This window comes from Schistocerca gregaria, chromosome 4, assembly GCF_023897955.1.
Source record: "Schistocerca gregaria isolate iqSchGreg1 chromosome 4, iqSchGreg1.2, whole genome shotgun sequence".
In the NCBI taxonomy this organism is placed as follows: domain Eukaryota; kingdom Metazoa; phylum Arthropoda; class Insecta; order Orthoptera; family Acrididae; genus Schistocerca; species Schistocerca gregaria.
Window position 1 is genome coordinate 448,878,098 of NC_064923.1, and position 21,400 is coordinate 448,899,497.

General features: G+C 45.4%; 1 protein-coding gene across 1 annotated transcript in view; it reads left to right on the forward strand.

Annotated features, from left to right (window-relative positions):
* Nucleotides 1-21,400, forward strand: part of LOC126365855 (facilitated trehalose transporter Tret1-like) — a 117,952-nt gene that overhangs the window by 33,032 nt on the left and 63,520 nt on the right. The window contains exon 2 of the mRNA XM_050008518.1: nucleotides 18,680-19,065. Coding sequence (XP_049864475.1) covers nucleotides 18,680-19,065 — 386 coding nt within the window. The remainder of the gene's footprint in view (nucleotides 1-18,679; nucleotides 19,066-21,400) is intronic.

The window sequence follows — 21,400 nt, forward strand, 5'->3', positions numbered from 1 at the left end:
GTTCAAACACTGCAGCTCTACTTCTAATAGTTGTATTTTATTTTTTATTGATTGTACGTTTTGATGGAGGATTTTTAAGTCTGTGAAATGTCCCATGTTATTCTTTCCAATTGTTTGTTTTTCTTTGTGATATTTGAAGAGCTAAAAATCTGTCTTTGTGTGATATTTGACCTGTTAAAATCTGTCTTATGAGTGATTGTTTCAGTATTTTTTAAAGTGCTGGAGATATTCTTTAGGGAAGGGGATCTGTTGTCTGGATTTATCCAAAAAAAGACTTACTTTTCCTACCCATGAAAACAGGTATTTGTCCATGTGTGGCCCGAGATCCAACCCCTTTTTCTTTTATGAATCAGCTGCAACAATATTCTCTTGCCAGCCCTGTTTAGGCGTAGGCCATGCCTAGTGAAACTCCATCTGTTGATAGTCCCGACGGGCACCAGAGAAAGATGAACAAAGTTGGCTGCCCTCAGAGACATCCCTAATCCCATATTGATTCGCCTCACAGCTCCATCAAGGAGTGGCCGAGCATGATGCTGGAACAGCTCATCAAAATATATGTTGGTGCCACGAGTCAGAGTAGCTATCTTTTCCATGTCACCACCTATGTCATATGCCCCATCCTCTTTCGTAAAGTCCTTACTTAACGATCCTACGTCCTCTATCACATGATTTACCCTGCATCTGGCTTGAAGATACTGGTGGCCTGGTACGCTGCCCCTAAACTTTCCTGTAACTGCGGCTGAGTCAAGACCGTTGTTTTCTAATTTGAGATAAAACAGGATTCCACAGTTTTCGTAAAGGGTAGCCCTTGTCCCCATTTATAATATTATCTGCCAGTCTGATTTCAACTGATTCCCTTAAGACCAGACCCAACAGCAGGACACAGGGACAGCTATCTGCGTCTCATCATATGCAGCTGTGTGTCCCTCGACTAGAAAGTGTTCCGCCATCTCAGATTTCTCAGGTTGTAATAATCGTGTATGATGCTCAACAACCCGCCACCATTAACAGTATCACACAGGAATTCTCACGGAGAGAATTGGTATGTTCAAGCAGAAATGCAATAGTGGTCACCACTTTGATTTCTCTTGCTTTGAATTAGAGCATGCAGTACTCCTACAAACGACTTCTGAACATTGTCTATTGAAAGCAAATGTCGACCGAGGGTAAAATAGTTGCAGTCCATCATATATCTCACCTACGGAGGTTTCCTGAATGTGTCAGAACGACCTTTCCTGAAACAAGAAAATCGTTTCCTGACGCGATTTGTCCAATAGGACTCGCCCCATACATGATACAAATGTTTCGACCTGCCTTCTCTGCCTTCGCCCCTCTATTAAACCCAAATAACAACTGAACAACATTTGTACGATTCGAGTATGCAAAATCCTATTCAAATCCAATAACATCAAATGGAGAATGGCAATTAATAAATACTGCATGGGCCAGTAGGCTGTGACGATTTCGGATACAGGATGATGAAGTGTGGAGAACCGTGCTGTGCTGAGGGCCCATCAGGCACTCTGGGTGCTAATAAGATAGCATTAGCCACTTATACATTTATTAGCTTTAGCTTACAATTGAACTGTCTTCTCCACAGCAGAAGTGAAGAGGGCTCTGAACGCAGCACACACAGTGGAATGTGCTGACATGTGCAGCTCAGCAGTTTCTCGAGGCCATCAGTATGGTCATGGTAGATGACATAGGAGAATTGCGTCCACAAGGTAGACCACCCAGCTGGCTACAATCGTTGCTCATGCAGCGTCGACGACCAACAGCTCAACAACGCTTTTGACTAGGGCACACTCGAGAAACCATTAGGAAGTTCCCCAGTTCGCTTTCATCAGCTGTGCATGGAACGGCAATGGTGGTGTAGAGTTACATCATGGCCTCTTCAACAGGCGAAGACTATGGACACCAGCACCTGCTCACAGACGTGAGTCAATGGCAGCAGCAGCTAGCACGCCTCCTGAGTACAGCAACAGTGTGATAGTGTATGAAGCACCATCAGTTCAGGCCCCAGTGAGCTGGCCGTAGGAGGCTTCAACTTCTCACATCAGTGGATGAGAGGCTGTCAGCACACAGCAGCTAAGCTCAGCAAACCAGACCAGTTGCAGTCTCGAAAATAGTAATCTGGCGAAAGGTACACAGCATATTACAGATCCTGTCTCGATGCCAGCTCACTGCAACTGAAATATGGAGGGGCTCAGGGGCCAAAGTATTTAAGTTGTCTATTGGATGCAAGAGGCTCTGTCTCTCCAAAGAGGACTAAACGTGGCCTCGTTTGCTACATCCCTCAGCTGCGTTCTCTGCAACTTGGTGTTCCAATTGTGGTTTTCAGCTTTGCTGTAATATCAGCGGGCTGAAAGGCGTTCATGTTTAAGATTTATATGTAGTTAACGGCGTCTTGCGGAGCTGTCCAAATAACGATACGTTCCTTCTTCAGTGAGGTAATCCTGCTGAACTGGCGATTCATACACTCCTGGAAATTGAAATAAGAACACCGTGAATTCATTGTCCCAGGAAGGGGAAACTTTATTGACACATTCCTGGGGTCAGATACATCACATGATCACACTGACAGAACCACAGGCACATACACACAGGCAACAGAGCATGCACAATGTCGGCACTAGTACAGTGTATAACCACCTTTCGCAGCAATGCAGGCTGCTATTCTCCCATGGAGACGATCGTAGAGATGCTGGATGTAGTCCTGTGGAACGGCTTGCCATGCCATTTCCACCTGGCGCCTCAGTTGGACCAGCGTTCGTGCTGGACGTGCAGACCGCGTGAGACGACGCTTCATCCAGTCCCAAACATGCTCAATGGGGGACAGATCCGGAGATCTTACTGGCCAGGGTAGTTGACTTACACCTTCTAGAGCACGTTGGGTGGCACGGGATACATGCGGACGTGCATTGTCCTGTTGGAACAGCAAGTTCCCTTGCCGGTCTAGGAATGGTAGAACGATGGGTTCGATGACGGTTTGGATGTACCGTGCACTATTCAGTGTCCCCTCGACGATCACCAGAGGTGTACGGCCAGTGTGGGAGATCGCTCCCCACACCATGATGCCGGGTGTTGGCCCTGTGTGCCTGGTCGTATGCAGTCCTGATTGTGGCGCTCACCTGCACGGCGCCAAACACGCATACGACCATCATTGGCACCAAGGCAGAAGCGACTCTCATTGCTGAAGACGACACGTCTCCATTCGTCCCTCCATTCACGTCTGTCGCGACACCACTGGAGGCGGGCTGGACGACGTTGGGGAGTGAGCGGAAGACGGCCTAACGGTGTGCGGGACCGTAGTCCAGCTTCATGGAGAATGGCCCTCACCGATACCCCAGGAGCAACAGTGTCCCTAATTTTCTGGGCAGTGGCGGTGCGGTCCCCTACGGCACTGCGTAGGATCCTACGGTCTTGGCGTGCATCCGTGCGTCGCTGCGGTCCGGTCCCAGGTCGACGGGCTCGTGCACCTTCCGCCGACCACTGGCGACAACATCGATGTAGTGTGGAGACCTCACGCCCCACGTGTTGAGCAATTCGGCGGTACATCCACCCGGCCTCCCGCATGCCCACTATACGCCCTCGCTCAAAGTCCGTCAACTGCACATACAGTTCACGTCCACGCTGTCGCGGCATGCTACCAGTGTTAAAGACTGCGATGGAGCTCCGTATGCCACGGCAAACTGGCTGACACTGACGGCGGCGGTGCACAAATGCTGCGCAGCTAGCGCCATTCGACGGCCAACACCGCGGTTCCTGATGTGTCCGCTGTGCCGTGCGTGTGATCATTGCTTGTACAGCCCTCTCGCAGTGTCCGGAGCAAGTATGGTGGGTCTGACACACCGGTGTCAATGTGTTCTTTTTTTCCATTTCCAGGAGTGTATCTCTCGCTCAACTGATGTCTGGCAATGGCCTTTGTTGTGTGTTACGCTAATCATCATACTGGCTCTCCTGCTTGTTTGTCATTCTGGTTACAACATTGTGCTCGAGCCTGTCTTGCCATTATTCTACACTGGGTGGGGAAGATTTTAAGCAATTTTTATGTCCTGCATTCTGTCTTTTTGTGTTGTATCACTGCATCTTGTTCTCTCAGTTTATCAAGGTTACTGGCTGAGTACGCAGGATTGCCAGTGTACGTATTTATTCTAAACTTCTATTAGTCCGTCTCCTCCTTCCCCCTCTCTCTGTCCTCCTCCTCCACCCTCCACTCTCCATCCTTCCCCTCCAACCCCTCTCTTTGTGCTCGTCATCATCTCTCCTCTCCCCGCCAAACTGTACCTACTATCTCTGTCTCTCTGTTCCTCCGCCCCTCTAATTGCGTTCCTCCACCCCCTTTGTCAATCTCCTCCTCTCCCTCTCTCTGTACATTTCCTCATTCCCCACTCTCTGTCCATCTTCCCTTCCCCCTCTCCCTGATTATCTCCTCCCCTTTCCTTTCTGTGTCCATCTCCTCCTCTTCCTCTCTCTCTGTCCACCTCCTCCTCTTCCCTTTATCTGTCCATTCAGTCTTACCCCTCTGTCCATCTCCTCCTCCTATCTGTACCTATCTCCCCTATCCCCACAGTGTCTGTCCATCTCCTCGTCCTCCCTTCTCCCTCCACGTTATCACACTCACCTCAATTGGAGGCTGATGATTCTTACCCCTACAGTATTTATCCCAGATCATAATAGTAATACGTTAACATAAAAACTGAGGTGCCGATTTTTAATATTAATTACACTAGGAAGCCAATGAAAGTTACATAATTCGAAAGACATTTTGCCATAGACGTGCACAAAGAAGTGTGTATGAAGCGATTGAAAGTGGTAAAGGGAATTAGATGCTTTCATATTCATAACTCTGATGATACCTTCTCTATCACGCATTAAAACCACCAATACTTGAACATTAAAAATTGTAGTGCTACCAATTTCTGCCTTGTGTACCGATCAGGTGCTATGGCGGAATCGACAAACCAAAATAACGACATTTCGTGAAATTGCATTCTAAGGACGTTCATGTTTAAGTATTTCATACAGTTCACTTGCAGCAAGTAACACAGGCATTCCGGGCAGCTACAACGCTACAGTTTTCGTTAATGTTGTCAGCAGTGGAAAGCGAAACGTAGTAACGAAGCGGTCGAGGGCACCAAACGCTGTTTACTGCCATCGTTTTTTCCTCTTACTTTAGTTTGAGAGTAAACGGACCTAAGTCTGTGTTCGTTAGCTGCCGTCACCTCAAAATTTCAAGTATTCCTAGTTTTCAGTTTCTTCATTTTGAATAGCTACGACTTCCTTTACTATACGGAAACTACGAGGGTCACTCTAAAAGAAATGCACACTATTTTCGTAAAAATACAGTTTTCATTCTGCGTGTGTGAAAGTTTTACAGTATGTAGATACATCCTTCCCGCTGTTTTCAAACTTAGTTCAACCTGTTCATGTGAGTGGTGCCGTCACAGCATGTCTTCAAGATCGCTGCTACACTTGACGTTCGTCAGAACCAACGTACTGTCATAGAGTTCCTGTGCTGTGAAAACGAGACAGTAGGAAATATCCGCAAGAGGTTGAAAAGGTGTATGAAGATGCTGCTGTCGATCACAGTACAGTTAGTCGGTGGGCAAACAGGTTATGTGATGAAAGCGGTCACGGCATTATTGAGGATTGTCCTCGCAGCGGCAGGCCTCGTACTGCACACACTCCAGACAATGTGCAGAGAGTTAACGAACTGGTGACTGCTCACAGACGCATCACAGAGAACGAACTGTCACGCAACGTTGGGATAGGGGAAGGAAGCATTTGCAGAATACTGAAAGTGTTGGCGTTAAAAAAGGTTTGTGCCAGGTGGGTTCCCAGGATGTTGACAGTGGCTTACAAAGAAACAAGAAAAACGGTATGCAGATAACTTTTGCAACACAACGAGAATGGTGGAGATGAATTCCTTGGAAGAATTGTGACAGGTGATGAAACATGGCTCCATTATTTTTCACCAGAGACGAAGAGGCAATCAATGGAGTGGCATCATGCAAATTCACCCAAGAAAAAAAAATTCAAGACCATCCCTTCTGCTGGAAAAGTTATGGCTACGGTGTTTTTCGATTCCCAAAGACTCTTGCTTGTGAACATCATGCCAAGTGGAACCATCATAAATTCTGACGCACATGTGACGACACTGAAGAAACTTCAAGCTCGACTGAGTCGTGTTCGACCACATCGGCAAAAGCAGGATGTCTTGCTGTTGCACGACAAAGCACGGCCACATGTCAGTCAAAAAACATGGAAGCTATCACAGAACTCGGATGGACAACACTGAAACACCCGCCTTACAGTCCTAACCTGGCTCCATGTGGCTATCATCTCTTTGGGAAACTGAAAGACTCTCTTTGTGGAACAAGTTTTGAAGATGATGACTCCCTTGTGCACGGTGCCAAACAGTGGCTCCAAAAGGTTGGTCCAGAATTTTACCGTGCGGGTACACAGGAGCTGGTTCCAAGATGACGTAAGACAGTTGAGAGGGATAGAAATTATGTGGAGAAATGAAAATATTGTTCCTAAAGGATATATCTACACACCTTAAAACTTTCAAAAATGTAGAATGAAAGATGGATTTTAAAAAAATAGTGTGCATTTCTTTTGGAGTGACACTCGTATACACTCCTGGAAATTGAAATAAGAACACCGTGAATTCATTGTCCCAGGAAGGGGAAACTTTATTGACACATTCCTGGAGTCAGATACATCACATGATCACACTGACAGAACCACAGGCACATACACACAGGCAACAGAGCATGCACAATGTCGGCACTAGTACAGTGTATATCCACCTTTCGCAGCAATGCAGGCTGCTATTCTCCCATGGAGACGATCGTAGAGATGCTGGATGTAGTCCTGTGGAACGGCTTGCCATGCCATTTCCACCTGGCGCCTCAGTTGGACCAGCGTTCGTGCTGGACGTGCAGACCACGTGAGACGACGCTTCATCCAGTCCCAAACATGCTCAATGGGGGACAGATCCGGAGATCTTGCTGGCCAGGTAGTTGACTTACACCTTCTAGAGCACGTTGGGTGGCACGGGATACATGTGGACGTGCATTGTCCTGTTGGAACAGCAAGTTGCCTTGCCAGTCTAGGAATGGTAGAACGATGGGTTCGATGACGGTTTGGATGTACCGTGCACTATTCAGTGTCCCCTCGACGATCACCAGAGGTGTACGGCCAGTGTGGGAGATCGTTCCCCACACCATGATGCCAGGTGTTGGCCCTGTGTGCCTCGGTCGTATGCAGTCCTGAATGTGGCGCTCACCTGCACGGCGCCAAACACGCATACGACCATCATTGGCACCAAGGCAGAAGCGACTCTCATCGCTGAAGACGACACGTCTCCATTCGTCCCTCCATTCACGCCTGTCGCGACACCACTGGAGGCGGGCTGGACGACGTTGGGGAGTGAGCGGAAGACGGCCTAACGATGTGCGGGACTGTAGTCCAGCTTCATGGAGAATGGTCCTCACCGATACCCCAGGAGCAACAGTGTCCCTAATTTTCTGGGAAGTGGCGGTGCGGTCCCCTACGGCACTGCGTAGGATCCTACGGTCTTGGCGTGCATCCGTGCGTCGCTGCGGTCCGGTCCCAGGTCGACGGGCTCGTGCACCTTCCGCCGACCACTGGCGACAACATCGATGTACTGTGGAGACCTCACGCCCCACGTGTTGAGCAATTCGGCGGTACGTCCACCCGGCCTCCCGCATGCCCACTATACGCCCTCGCTCAAAGTCTGTCAACTGCGCACAGTTCACGTCCACGCTGTCGCGGCATGCTACCAGTGTTAAAGACTGCGATGGAGCTCCGTATGCCACGGCAAACTGGCTGACACTGACGGCGGCGGTGCACAAATGCTGCGCAGCTAGCGCCATTCGACGGCCAACACCGCGGTTCCTGATGTGTCCGCTGTGCCGTGCGTGTGATCATTGCTTGTACAGCCCTCTCGCAGTGTCCGGAGCAAGTATGGTGGCAATGTGTTCTTTTTTCCATTTCCAGGAGTGTATTTGTTCTATAATATCCCTCGAAGAAGAGCACTTTGGCCGGAAAGACGAAGAGCTAGAGAGACACAATTTTTGCGTAGACAAAGTAAGAGGAACAGTATGCATGGTGATAATGATAATCTTATTGCTGTTTTGAAAGATAAATTTAAATATCCAATGAACATAATTTCAAATTATTGTGAGAGTTTGATGAATTTACGGTGCAGATTTTGTAATGCAAATCATTTCGCATCTGAGGTTACCTCACGCGATACAAAGGCACTCTTATTGTGCTGTCATAAGGGAAAAATTAATTTACTGTCATTAACACAAGATTTATTTTCCAGCACACTGTATCAAAGACTTATTTTAAATGATCTAACAATTTAAGAGAAACGAAAGAATTATTTGAAGAATGCTCAAAGCTACAATGCAACATTTGCTATTTACAGTTTTATATGCAGTATATCACTTTAAGATACATGACATTTCTTATCACAGATCAGGCCCACTGACTCAATTTGTGGAATTTCGACCATAAGTGATACTAGTTATAATTAATATGCGTACCATATTTGATTGAAATGATTTCTGGGATTCAGGATGAGCTATTTAGCTATGGCTTTGGCCACACACGAAAATGTCTAACATATTTCACACATATTTAAAGGGTATTTGTACACATATTTCACCTCCATGTCTAAATAATTGCGTCCCGCAGTTTCATTTTCACGCAGCTCAATCTTTATGACGTCGTATCTTCTAAACTACGTGCTCTACAATAATATAAATGTGCAGGTACATCCAGTGGTACATTTGCCTACTGTCTACGGAATGTATTGTGAATAAAGTTAGTATTAAGAAAGTAATCAATTAAAACGTAACACATAATGAGGCAGTTTCTCACGGATCTCAAGGTCTATGACGTCGTATGTCCTGAAATGTGTGTCGTATAAAGATATATATTTCTAGGTACATTCTGCGGCATATGTGGAATCTCCTGAATTATTGGTCGTACAATGACATTTTTGTAGGTACATTGAGGAGCATATGTGGTTACTGTATACGAAAAGTGTTGTGAATAGAATTAGTAGCAAAGAAGTGGTAAATTTAAACTTGTTACATTGTGTGTGTGGCGTGCGTACTGTAAGACCTTCCGTACACACACTATCAGATTATTTGACTTGTCCCTCTAACGAAGTAGGCGAGTGTCAGCAATATGTCTCGTGGTCTTATCGTGGCGTGTTTATCTTCTGCCGTTAGGTCAGACGATAGAAATGCCACTTCCATGCTTAGAGTAGCAGATTGACGGTGACCAACTTTAAACAGAACTTGATTAATTTTCACACACATTTATTAAAATAATAAAAAGGCATAGATATTACGTAACTTGATTCTGGATTATGTTTACAATTGACCATCTGAAGTTCCTTTGGTCTTGGTACGTTAATCTTATTCTCACATATCTCTGATACTTGACAAAGTGTCTATACATTTATCTTCATGGCTATGTACAGAAATATGATAATCTTCTTAGGTGCAGACTGAAACTTGACTATAGACTGGTACAGACAGATGGAGACTAATGCAGACTGACTAATCGGAGGTCTGTACACTCGTTATAATACCTCTCGCATTCAGGTATCACTGCACGAGTGTGATCCGAGAGGAGAAAAGTTTCTAAATTAGCAGCTATCTCATTGGCTGCGTTACATATTAATACACAGATCGGCGGAAGCAGAATTTGGTCCGTCTCTAAGACAGCGCCATCTCGTAGTGCGGAGACGGACGAGCGCTGCGCCTGCGCTGTTGTGCTTAGCGGGGCGCGCTCTAGTGGGAAGGTTGTGTACGAGCTGACTACGCGGAACTATGTACACAACAGTGCGGTAATTTTCACGCGTCTCAGGGTTTGTGACGTCATATCTCTTGCACTAAAAGTCATACAAGGATGTAATTTTTCTGACACATTCAGTGGTATATGTGAATATAGTCTGCAACATGTTTCATGAATACAGTTAGTAGTAAATCAGTAACAAATTAAAACGTTACGCTTCAAGTCGTAGTTTTACTGCATGAACAGCGAAAACGTAGTAAACGATAAACTTTTCTCCTTTCATCATTTTGTGGGCGTCGTCAGTGAGAAAAAATTTCGTTAAGTCTTGAAATTATGTGTAAAATTTGTCGCAAGTCTGTAAGTGCTACCATTCTCAAATACTTGGTGATTAAAGTATGGATATTCTCGCGTCGTGGACTACGCTGCTTTTTCACCGCTACCCCCACCTGTTTGAAAGGTGGTTGGTTCTTAGTGGGTGGTTCTTACACGCCACACCGATTGCTTTCAGACAGTAAATGATACGGGTACCAAGTTTAGTTGAAATCGGTCCAGCGGTTTAGGAGGACATATGGAACGTATACAGGGTGGTCCATTGATAGTGACCGGGCCAAATATCTCACGACATAAGCATCAAACGAAAAAACTATAAAGAACGAAACTCGTCTAGCTTGAAGGGGGAAACCAGATGGCGGTATGGTTGGCCTGCTAGATGACGCTGCCATAGGACAAACGAATATAAACTGCGTTTTTAAAAATAGGAACCCCCATTTTTATTACATAATCGTGTAGTACGTAAAGAAATATGAATGTTTTAGTTGGATCACTTTTTTCACTTTGTGATAGATGGCGCTGTAATAGTCACAAACGTATAAGTACTTGGTATCACGTAACATTCCGCCAGTGCGGACAGTATTTGCTTAGTGATACATTACCCGTGTTAAAATGGACCGTTTACCAATTGCGGAAAGGTCGATATCGTGTTGATGTATGGCTATTGAGATCAAAATGCCCAACGGGCGTGTGCTATGTATGCTGCTCGGTGTCCTGGACGACATCATCCAAGTGTCCGGACCGTTCGCCGGATAGTTACGTTATTGGAGGAAACAGGAAGTGTTCAGCCACATGTGAAACGTCAACCACGACATGTAACAAATGATGATGCCCAAATAGGTGTTTTAGCTGCTGTCGCGGCTAATCCGCACATCAGCAGCAGACAAATTGCACGAGAATCGGGAATCTCAAAAACGTCGGTGTTGAGAATGCTACATCAACATCGATTGCACCCGTACCATATTTCTATGCACCAGGAATTCCATGGCGACGAATTTGAACGTGGTGTACAGTTCTGCCACTGGCACAAGGGAAATTACGGGACGATGATACATTTTTTGCACGCGTTCTATTTAGCGACGAAGCGTCATTCACCAACAGCGGTAACGTATACCGGCATAATATGCACTATTGGGCAACGGAAAATCCACCATGGCTGCGGCAAATGGAACATCAGCGACCTTGGCGCGTTAATGTATGGTGTGGCATTATGGGAGGAAGAATAATTGGCCCCCATTTTATCGATGGCAATACAAATGGTGCAATGTATGCTGATTTCCTACGTTATGTTCTACCGATATTACTATAAGATGTTTCACTGCATGAGAGAATGGCTATGTACTTCCAACATGAGGGATGTCCGTCACATAGATCGCGTGCAGTTTAAGCGGTATTGAATAGCATATTTCATGACAGGTGAATTGGTCGTCTAAGCACCATACCATGGCCCGCACATTCACCGGATCTAACGTCCCCGGATTTCTTTCTGTGGGGAAAGTTGAAGGATATTTACTATCGTGATCCAGCGACAACGCCTGACAACATGCGTCAGCGCATTGTGAATACATGTGCGAACATTGCGGAAGGCGAACTACTCGCTGTTGAGAGGAATGTCGTTACACGTATTGCCAAAGGTATCGAGGTTGACGGACATCATTTTGAGCATTTATTGCATTAATGTGGTATTTACAGGTAATCACGCTGTAACAGCATGCGTTCTCAGAGATGATAAGTCCACAAAGGTACATATAGCACATTGGAACAACCAAAATAAAATGTTCAAACGTAACTACTTTCAGTATTTTAATTTAAAAAACCTATCTGTTATCAAATGTTCGTCTAAAATTGTGAGCCATATGTTTGTGACTATTACAGCGCCATCTATCACAAACCGAAAGAAGTGCTCCGACGAAAACATTCATATTTCTTTACGTACTACACGAATATGTAATAAAAATGGGGGTTCCTATTTTTTAAAAACGCAGTTGATATCCGTTTGACCTATGGCAGCGCCATCTAGCGGGCCAACCATAGCGCCATCTGGTTTCCCCCTTGAAGCTAGACAAGTTTCGTTCTTTGTAGTTTTTTCGTTTGACGCTTATTTCGTGAGATATTTGGCCCGGTCACTGTGAATGAACCACATACATACGTATATCCATTTTTATATTTTGTGTGAATTTCGTGCAGAAAATCAAACTCCAATAATAAACCATATTATGCTTCTCAGCGCGAGAGTAGAAACAAGCCGAAGGTACTCCTAGGCAGCCCCCAGTGTCGTCAGGCGGTCGATGACGTCTGGCCGGTGCCCGATGGTCAGTGGCTGCTATACAAGGTGTGTGAGAAAAGTAACGAGGCCGAGTTTTTATCCACCAAAGGTTTCATTTCTTCATGCAACAATATTATTATCTTCATAGTAGATCCTTTCGGTAGCTACACTCTGGCGGAATCATTTGCAGACTCGGCAGCACTTTTTAATGTTGTCCAGAGACCCAAAATGAAGCCCGTTAAAGGCATTTTTCAATTTCGGGAAAAGAAAAAAGGCATAAGGACTCAGATGATATGAAAACGTGGACTCTGGAACAACATGAATGCCTTTTGAGGTTAAAAACTTCGTGATGCAAGTGGCCGTTTGAGATGGGAGTTGTTACGATGCAGTATCCGCTTGTGTGCAATGTCCAGTCTCACACCATTCACCCTTTTCCTGAGCCTTTCAGGGACAACTGGACTCGCATTCGGGAGAACGACGGTTCAATCCCACGTCCGGCCATCCTGATTTAGGTTTTCCGTGGTTTCCCTAAATCGCTCCAGGCAAATGCGGGGATGGTTCCTTTGAAAGTTCACAGCCGACTTCCATCCTCGTCCTTGCCTAATCCGATGAGACCGATGACCTCGCTGTTTAGTCTCTTCCCCCAACCAACCAACCAACTTTCAGGGACATCCTCGTAAAGCACGTGGCTGACAGAGTTTGCCCTGGAGGAACAATCTAACAAGAGCACACACACGCGTTCGACTTTTTCGTGGTTTTTGAAGTTGAAGGTCTCCCTGAGCAGAGCTCATTTCCAACGTTTTCTACGCTTTCTAAAAATCATTTGTGGTAGCATATACCTAGTGCTGTTGATAGGAAAGGCCAGTTTCAACTTTTCAAAGGTCACACTCGCGGATTCCCCAAGTTTAACACAAAAATTAATGGAATAACGTTGCTCTAAATCCCGCTGTTCCATTTTCGTAACACACAACAGAAACACAGCTTCACTGACGACGCTCTTAAAAGTCATGGCTGTTTGGAGCTGAAACTTGGACCGAGGACCTGGAAGGGATGAACACGCCCGTCTACACAAACAGAGAAACACAACATTCCCAGACTGCGCACAGTGTTATCAGTCTCATACTTTTGGCACACACCTCGTATGGTGACGAAACTATCGAAGTGATGTGAGTGTAATGCTTACCACTGTACTGCTCCAGCGCTGCTGATGTACACGTTGCCACATTATTGTCACAGTGGTGCTGATGCACATGTTGCCACGTTGTAGCCGCAGTGGTGCTGATGCATAGTGTGCGGAAAATACCGTGGCCGGTAGATGCGCAGTCGGCTGGGGAAGCACGAGGAGAGTGGCAGCGGTGGGTGGTCGCTCAGAGTGCCGCAGGGGAAATGCCATTCTAAACTGAGGTCTACACTCACATTTTTGGAACATATTAAGTGGGGCCCTTCCACACCCACACTTGCAAGGTGACCATTCAAAATGATTTGTCACCTCTTCTTTGATCATTCCGCCAAAAATGCGGCGATTTATTTTCGCCTGGTTTGTCAAGAATCTGCGGCAACGGCCTTGCCGCAGTGGATACACCGGTTCCCGTGAGATCACCGAAGTTAAGCGCTGTCGGGCGTGGTCGGCACTTGGATCTACATCTACATCTACATGAATACTCTGCAATTCACATTTAAGTGCTTGGCAGAGGGTTCATCGAACCACAATCACACTATCTCTCTACCATTCCACTCCCTAACAGCGCGCGGGAAAAACGAACACCTAAACCTTTCTGTTCGAGCTCTGATTTCTCGTATTTTATTTTGATGATCATTCCTACCTATGTAGGTTGGGCTCAACAAAATATTTTCGCATTCGGAAGAGAAAGTTGGAGTCTGAAATTTCATAAAAAGTTCTCGCCGCGACGAAAAGCGTCTTTGCTGTAATGACTTCCATCCCAATTCGCGTATCATATTTGCCACACTCTCTCCCCTATTACGTGATAATACAAAACGAGCTGCCATTTTTTGCACCCTTTCGATGTCCTCCGTCAATCCCACCTGGTAAGGATCCCACACCGCGCAGCAATATTCTAACAGAGGACGAACGAGTGTAGTGTAAGCTGTCTCTTTAGTGGACTTGTTGCATCTTCTAAGTGTCCTGCCAATGAAACACAACCTTTGGTTCGCCTTCCCCACAATATTGTCTATGTGGTCTTTCCAACTGAAGTTGTTCGTAATTTTAACACCCAGGTACTTAGTTGAATTGGCAGCCTTGAGAATTGTACTATTTATCGAGTAATCGAATTCCAACGGATTTATTTTGGAACTAATGTGGATCACCTCACACTTTTCGTTATTTAGCGTCAACTGCCACCTGCCACACCATACAGCAATCCAATCTTTTCTAAATCGCTTTGCAACTGATGTTGGTCTTCGGATGACCTTACTAGACGGTAAATTAAAGCATCATCTGCGAACAACCTAAGAGAACTGCTCAGATTGTCACCCAGATCATTTATATAGATCAGGAACAGCAGAGGTCCCAGGACGCTTCCCTGGGGAACACCTGATATCACTTCAGTTTTACTCGATGATTTTCCGTCTATTACTACGAACTGCGACCTTCCCAACAGGAAATCACGAATCCAGTCGCACAACTGAGACGATATCCCATAGGCCCGCAGCTTGATTAGAAGTCGCTTGTGAGGAACGGTGTGAAGAGCTTTCCGGAAATCTAGAAATACGGAATCAACTTGAGATCCCCTGTCGATAGCGGCCATTACTTCGTGCGAATAAAGAGCTAGCTGCGTTGCACAAGAGCGATGTTTTCTGAAACCATGCTGATTACGTATCAATAGATCGATTCCTTCGAGGTGATTCATAATGTCTGAATACAGTATATCCTCCAAAACACTACTGCAAACCGACGTCAATGATATAGGTCTGTAGTTAGATGGATTACTCCTACTACCCTTCTTAAACACTGGTGCGACCTGCGCAATTTTCCAATCTGTAGGTACAGATCTATCGGTGCGCGAGCGGTTGTATATGAGTGCTAAGTAGGGCGCTATTGTATCAGCGTAATCTGAAAGGAACCTAGTCGGTATACAATCTGGACCTGAAGACTTGCCCATATCAAGCGATTTGAATTGCTTCGCATCCCCTAAGGTATCTACTTCTAAGAAACTCATGCTAGCAGCTGTTCGTGTTTCAAATTCTGGGTAAGGAATTTCGGAAAACTGCGTTCAATAACTCCGCTTTAGCGGCACAGTCGTCGATAACAGTACCATCGGCACTGCGCAGCGAAGGTATTGACTGCGTCTTGCCGCTTGTGTACTTTACATACGACCAGAATTTCTTCGGATTTTCTACCAAATTTCGAGACAATGTTTCGTTTTGGAACCTATTAAAGGCATCTCGCATTGAATTCCGTGCCAAATTTAGCGCGTCTGTAAATTTTAGCCAATCTTCGGGATTTCGCGTTCTTCTGAACTTCGCATGCTTTTTCCGTTGCCTCTGCAACAGCGTTCGGGCCTGTTTTGTGTACCACGGGGGATCCGTTCCATCTCTTACCAATTTATAAGGTATGAATCTCTCAATTGCTGTTGCTACTATATCTTTGAATTTGGGCCACATCTCGTCTACATTTGCATAGTCAGCTCGGAAGGAATGGAGATTGTCTCTTAGGAAGGCTCCTAGTGACAATTTATCTGTTTTTTTAAATAAAATTATTTTGCGTTTGTTTCTGGTGGATTTGGAAGAAACGGCACTGAGCCTAGCTACAACGACCTTGTGATCACTTATCCCTGTATCTGTCATGATGCTCTCTATCAGCTCTGGATTGTTTGTGGCTAAGAGCTCAAGTATGTTTTCGCGTGGGTTCGTGGACTAACTGCTCGAAATAATTTTCGGAGAAAGCATTTAGGACAATCTCGGAAGATGTTTTCTGCCTGCCACCGGTTATGAACAAGTATTTTTGCCAACATATCGAGGGAAGGTTGAAGTCCCCACCAACTATAACCGTATGAGTGGGGTATTTATTTGTTACGAGACTCAAATTTTCTCTGAACTGTTCCGCAACTATATCATCGGAGTCTGGGGGTCGGTAGAAGGAGCCAATTATTAACTTAGTTCGGCTGTTAAGTATAACCTCCACCCATACCAATTCGCACGGAGTATCTACTTCTACTTCACTACAAGATAAACCACTACTGACAGACACAAACACTCCACCACCGATTCTGCCTAATCTATCTTTCCTGAACACCGTCTGAGACTTCGTAAAAATTTCTGCAGAACTTATTTCAGGCTTTAGCCAGCTTTCTGTACCTATAACGATTTCAGCTTCTGTGCTTTCTATTAGCGCTTGAAGCTCAGGGACTTTCCCAGCACAACTACAACAATTTACAACTACAATTCCGACTGTTCCTTGATCCAAGCACGTCCTGTATTTACCACGCACCCTTTGAGATTGCAGCCTACCCCGTACTTTCCCGAGGCCTTCTAACCTAAAAAATCGCCCAGTCCACGCCACACCTGACCATCCAGGCCGCCATGCGCTGTTGTCATTTTTCGGGGTGCACTCAGCCTCATGAAGCCAATTGATTAGCTACTCGACCGAATAGTAGCGGCTTCGGTCAAGAATACCATCTTGTGACTGGGAGAGCGGTGTGCTGACCCCACGCCCCTCCTATCCGCATCCTCCACTGAGGATTACACGGCGGTCGGATGGTACCGGTGGGCCACTCGTGGCCTGAAGAAGGAGTGCTTTTTTTTGTAAAGCGTCTGCAACTTTCAGAGAAGAGTCAAGAGTGAGGAATTTTGAGCAAAACCTACACATTTCTCTTGTTGCCATGTTAAAATTTGCTTCATTTTCCAAAACTCAGTGGAGTTTACACAGTTTCACATCACCAACATGTTGTGCAGATGCAGTTGCGAGAGAATTTTGAAATAGTGGTTTATTAAGTTTATTGAGTGACAAACTGGAGAAATGTAAGGTCAGCATCTTATGAAAAAGCACATCCTCTGTCCAGAATAAAGGTGTAATGACGTAACTTATGTTGTTCCAAAACCCATAGTAGTTCCTCATTCAACCACCTATCGATTGCCTTTAAAAATTACATTATTTCTTTGGAGAAGTCTGTATTTACTGGAATAACACAGTAGATAATGAAATTTTGCTTAATAACATACAGCGAAAAACTTTTCTCTTTGTCTGCTATCATTTGCCAAAATCTCATTTCGATATCTGAAACCGTTTATGAAATATGAGGAATGTTGTGGGTTTTGTCACTAGCTTTATCGCTGGCACAGTGCGATCGCAAATCAATGCGCTACGTCAGATCAATTTTTTCGAGATAGGTGACAGATACAGACATCCAACCAGTTCCGAAGAAATATTTAGTGTGTTAGCTAAATTTCATAAGGAAAAACATATTATGTAATACACACCTGCAAAATCTGAGCGACCCCTATTTTTAATTGCAAACTTTTTTGAATTTCGAGAAGTGTCTTACTTTCACGTAAATATCCCAATAACTATGACCATTAGCGAAATGATGGGCTCATCACAATGAACCTGACATACAAAGTTAGAAGTAAACCAAAAACGAATTTTTTTACCGAACAGTTTCTATAAAATCATTTGAGAAAGACTGCCGGCCATATGCGTCGATTCTGTCATCGCCGACCACCCGAAAGGTGGCAAACGCTTGTCGGCCTCCCCTTCTGAACAAACGAATGAACTCACCCAGCACTTTGGACGGAAACTGGTCACTGCGCATCGGCCACCATATCGTGCGCAACCTATACACGTTGCCATGTTGTTGCTGCAGTGGTGTTGCTGTACACATTGCCAAGTTGTTGCCGCAGTGGTGACGATGTACAAGTTGCCACATTGTTGCCACAGTGGTGCCGATGCACATGTTGCCACATTGTTCCCTCAGCAGTGCTCATGTACATGGTACCACCATATTGCCACAGCGGTGCTGATGTACATGTTGCCACGATGTTGCCACAGCGGTGCTGATGTAGACGTTGCCACATTGTTGCCACAGTGGTACTGATGTACATGTTGCCACGATGTTGCCACGATGTTGCCGCAGCAGTGCTGATGTACATGTTATCACGATGTTTCCAGAGCAGTGCTTAAGTACATGTTGCCATGATGTTGCTGCAGCGGTGCTGATGCACATGTTACCACGATGTTGCCACAATGGTGCTGATGTATATGTTTCCATGACGTTGCTGTAGCGGTGCTGATGTACATGTCGTGCGGCGTGTTCATCGGCTGGACGTCGCCAGTGCTGCCGTACCTGCAGGGCGCGTCGTCGCACATCCCGATGTCGGCGGCGGACGCGTCGTGGCTGGTGTCGACCATGTCGCTGGCCATGGCGGCGGCCGTGGTGCCATCCGTGGTGGCCGTCGAGCGCCTCGGCCGCAAGACGGCCCTGCTGCTGTGCGCGCCGCCGCTGCTCGCTTCCTGGCTGATGGTCGCGCTCGCGCACGACGCCGCGCTGCTGTTCGTGGCCCGCGCCCTCGGCAGTGTCAGCGTCGGCGTCGCCTTCATGACGACGCCCATGTACCTCGGGGAGATCGCCGAGGACCGCCTGCGTGGCGCCGTCACCACGCTCTACCAGGTCAGTCGCTGTCTGCTGCACCCCATCTTGCAACACATGTTAATTTCGTACGTGAGGTGTTGGCTCCCTCATGCACCATCACCCAGAAAGTCTGCATGTCTCTTCTTTTCCCTCCGATTCACGCAACTATTCCTACTAAGAATATCTGGACAACCAAACTCATTAGCATGTGGTAACACTACCAGGTCAACACCATACTTTCTCTGTAAATGTCATGAAACAACTTTTGTTGTTGTTGTCGTCGTCTTTAGTCTAAAGAATGGTTTGATGCAGTTCTCCACGCTACTCTACCCTGTGCAATCCTCTTCATCTCCGAATAACTACTGCAAATGGTTCAAATGGCTCTGAGCACTATGGGACTTAACATCTGAGGTCATCAGTCCCCTAGAACTTAGAACTACTTAAACCTAACTAACCTAAGGACATCACACACATCCATGCCCGAGGCAGGATTCGAACCTGCGACCGTAGCGGTCGTGCGGTTCCAGACTGAAGCGCCTAGAACTGCTCGGCCACAGCGGCCGGCCAACTACTGCAACTTCCATCCTTCTGAATCTGCTTACTGTATTCATCTCTTTGTTTCCCTCTACGATTTTACCCCTCCCTCCCCCCTCACCGCCCCACACACACACCTCTCTCGAATACTAAATTGGTGACCCATTGATGTCCTATCAACCGATCCCTTCTTCTAGTCAGATTGTGCAACAAATTTCTTTCTTCACAGTTCTATTCAGTTACCTCCTCGTTATTCATCTGATCTACCCATCCAACCTTCAGCAGTCTTCTGTGGCACGACATTTCACAAGCTTCTGTTCTTTTCGCGTCTAAACCGTTTATCGTCCATGTTTCACTTCCACAGATGGCTTCACTCCATACAAACACTTTCATAAACGACTTCCAAACACTTACATCTATGTTCAATGTTTAACAAATTTCTCTTCTTCAGAAAAGTTTTTCTTACCATTGCCAGCCTATATTTTATATCCTCTCTACTTTGGCCATGATCCGTTATTTTACCCCCAAAATAGCAAAACTCATCTACCACTTTAAGTGCATCGTTTCGTAATCTAATTCCCGTATCATCACCTGATTTAATTCGACTACATTCCATCATCTTCGTCTCGCTTTTGTTGATGATGATCATCTTCTATCCACCTTCCAAGACACTGCCCATTCTGTTCAAGTGCTCTTACGAGTCATTTGCTATTTCTGGCAGAATTACAATCTCATCCGCAAACCTCAGTCTTTATTTCTTCTCTCTGAACTGTAATTCCGTCTCCACATTTCTCTTTGGTTTTCTTGACTGCTTGCTAAATGTGCCGATCGAATAACATCGGGGATATGTTACAACCCTGTCTCACTCCGTTCTCAATCTCTGTTTCCTTTTCAAGCCCCTCGACTCTGGTTTCTGTACAAGTTGCAAACAGCCTTTTGTTTTCTGTATTTTACCGCTGCTACCTTCAGAATCTCAAAGAGACTATTCCGGTCAATACTGTAAAAAGCTTTCTCTAAGTATACAAATGCTATAAACGTAGATTTGCCTTTCCTTAACCTGTGTTCTAAGATAATTCATAGGGTCACTCTTGCCTCGCTTTGGCCCACATTTCTTCGGAATCCAAATTGATCTTCTACCGAGGCCAGCTTCTAAAAGTTCTATAAAGTTCCGCAGTGGAGTTTCGGTTTCACCTTGCAACAGAAAATCCAACTAACTGACAGCGAAACACAACAGTAACTCCGTAATGGCTAGTAGGGCCTACCCCGTATTATTATTATTATTATTATTATTATTATTATTATTACTGGCAGTAGTCAGGCGAAGTATTGGCAGTCTGAAGTCTTCCACTTTCTGCAAGTTCTGAAGTAAAAAGGCCTGGTCTAGATCTAAGTATAGCGCACAATTTTTAATGTGGTCGATTTTAAATGGAGGTGTATGGTTCGGGTGTAGCAGATATCGCCAGAAAGAGGAGGCGTGCAGAGGAAACTTGTTTTGCAACAAGTACCTGCCGGTAGGTTTGTTAGCTTTCATTTCTGAGATGGACTCGTAGGTAGCACACGCGATGCACTGAGAAAAAGAAATGCTTCACAAATGTTTAAAAAAAGGTTGTTGAAAATAAACAGTACTGGCTGAGTGACTCATTATTTCATGGCTTAAAACAAAAACTAAATATCACTATTGAAAAGGAAAATACTTCTTAATGTTCTGGAAAATTATATTTATTCGGTCACGAACTGACTTTCGGTTTCTCAGTCAATCTTTAGGTGACAACTGAATGTCGCAACGCAGATAAACTTTGTGGGATCGTAGTTACTCCCAAAAAATACAATCATCAAAAAA